The sequence below is a fragment of the Nematocida homosporus genome, assembly GCF_024244095.1.
Source record: "Nematocida homosporus strain JUm1504 chromosome Unknown 4385, whole genome shotgun sequence".
Taxonomy (NCBI): Eukaryota; Fungi; Microsporidia; genus Nematocida; species Nematocida homosporus.
The window spans coordinates 1-1,766 of NW_026250552.1; the positions used below are offsets into that span (position 1 = coordinate 1).

Here is a 1,766-nt window from a genome sequence, read left to right on the forward strand (position 1 = left end):
TCTCTCCTGCCACGAACTTCCCCCCATTACAACCACCATCAACCCAACTAATACCACCACTACCACCCCAACCACTACCAATACTAATACTAACAACAACCCCCTTCTTTATTTAGAACCTCAATTCAATATATCCACTCACACACTTATCCGGACCATCCTCCCTACTCCAACCACTATCTATGCCGGCCTCAATACCTCTGATATTCTTTTTTGGCAGTTACCAGATTCACTCAAGACTAACTCAATATCAACTCTCCACTAACCCAATTAAAAATAACAACAACCCACCCAAAAACATCCTAATCATCACCCATTCACTATCTAAACCTTTTCTAAACCCCCATTACTCACCAGACCAAGTTAATCTATAATAAACCCACTAAAACTTTCTTTAAGATTTCGAAATGCATACAGTCGGAGAGAATACAGTGCATATTACTGATATCGGATATGAAACATGCAAAGCCGGATATTCAGGCGTCGAACTCCCCTCGATTTATAAGAGACGAGAAGGTCAGAATTATGACGACTGTTTGGCCCAAGTACTTAACGAGATAACTACTGAACCAGCTGATGTTTCTTTGATAAACATTGATGATCCTTTTATTCATACTGAGCAGAGAAGAAAGACCTTTTCTCATCTTATGGAGTCTTCACTCTGTTCTGGTGTTCTTTTCATTAACGGCGCCGTAGCTGATTGTTTTAGTTATGGCAAGAGTGCTGGGTTGATGATAAGATTGAATGGCAGTAGTACACAAGTTATTCCCATGATTGAAGGGTACTGCTTAAGTGGTGGACTTAGAAGCAGTTGTGGTGGTCATTTTCTAACGGAAGTAACCAGAAAGTGTCTGCAACGCAAATCCGATGAGTTAAAAACAAACCTACTACTACCACAAGCAGCTATTCAAGCCAAAGAACGTGTTGCTCTGGAACAACTACCCACTTATACAGAAAAGGCCTACTATACCGGTCTATCTGAAAATCAAAAATATGGACAGGAAATGAACGTAGCCCGATGTTTCAAGGAATCTGTTTCGTTTTTAGGCCATTGCCAGCCCAAGTACTACGAATTCGCTACTGGGTTTACTACGCGAATCTTTTCTGAGCGCAATGAAATTCCCGAGAAACTCTTCAAATCCGAGAACTACACTCTGGAACGACTTGATCCAACTAAGCAAATGAGCGGCACAGTTGGATCGATGGGCTTACTGGAGATGGTTAAAACAGTGATGGAATCGGTTGATTTGGAGTATTACGATATGTTATTGGGCAATGTAATGCTTTCAGGCGGTGGATCACTTGTACCGGGTATAACTGAGCGACTTCAATCCGAGCTAATGAAGATGTTCCCAAATACACGTGTTAAAGTATGCAATGACCGCCGTGAGTTTGCGACTTTCTTTGGTGGCTCAATTTTAGGATCATTAGGAGCGGCTAGTACGTTAATGATAACTAAGAGTGACTACTCAGAGTGCGGACTTTCGGCTCTGGACAGAAAACGGTCTGAATGGGTCCGGTAGGTTCCAGTTAAGTTGGGCTTAGTATAGTATGGCTTTGGCAGGACAAGTATTTTAAGCTTAGATTGAAGGAGATTAGTGCATGGCCTACCGGAATACTATGCTAATAGGTAAATAAACCCGAACACGACAATTAACTTTTGTATTTACTTAGTATCTTATCATATCAAATCTATTGAATTACTGGCCAACAGTTTATTGTTAACAGCAGTACATACTAGTTCAATTTACAAGAAGATAGTATTG

General features: G+C 40.8%; 1 protein-coding gene across 1 annotated transcript; it reads left to right on the top strand.

Annotated features, from left to right (window-relative positions):
• Positions 1 to 407: 407 nt before the first annotated feature.
• On the top strand, positions 408 to 1,523 carry NEHOM01_2522 (actin-like protein 6B; the record flags this gene model as incomplete). The annotated part of the gene is made up of 1 exon (XM_051491398.1): positions 408 to 1,523. One exon carries the CDS (start codon positions 408 to 410, stop codon positions 1,521 to 1,523), a length of 1,116 nt encoding a protein of 371 aa, XP_051347358.1.
• Between the last annotated feature and the right edge of the window lie 243 nt (positions 1,524 to 1,766).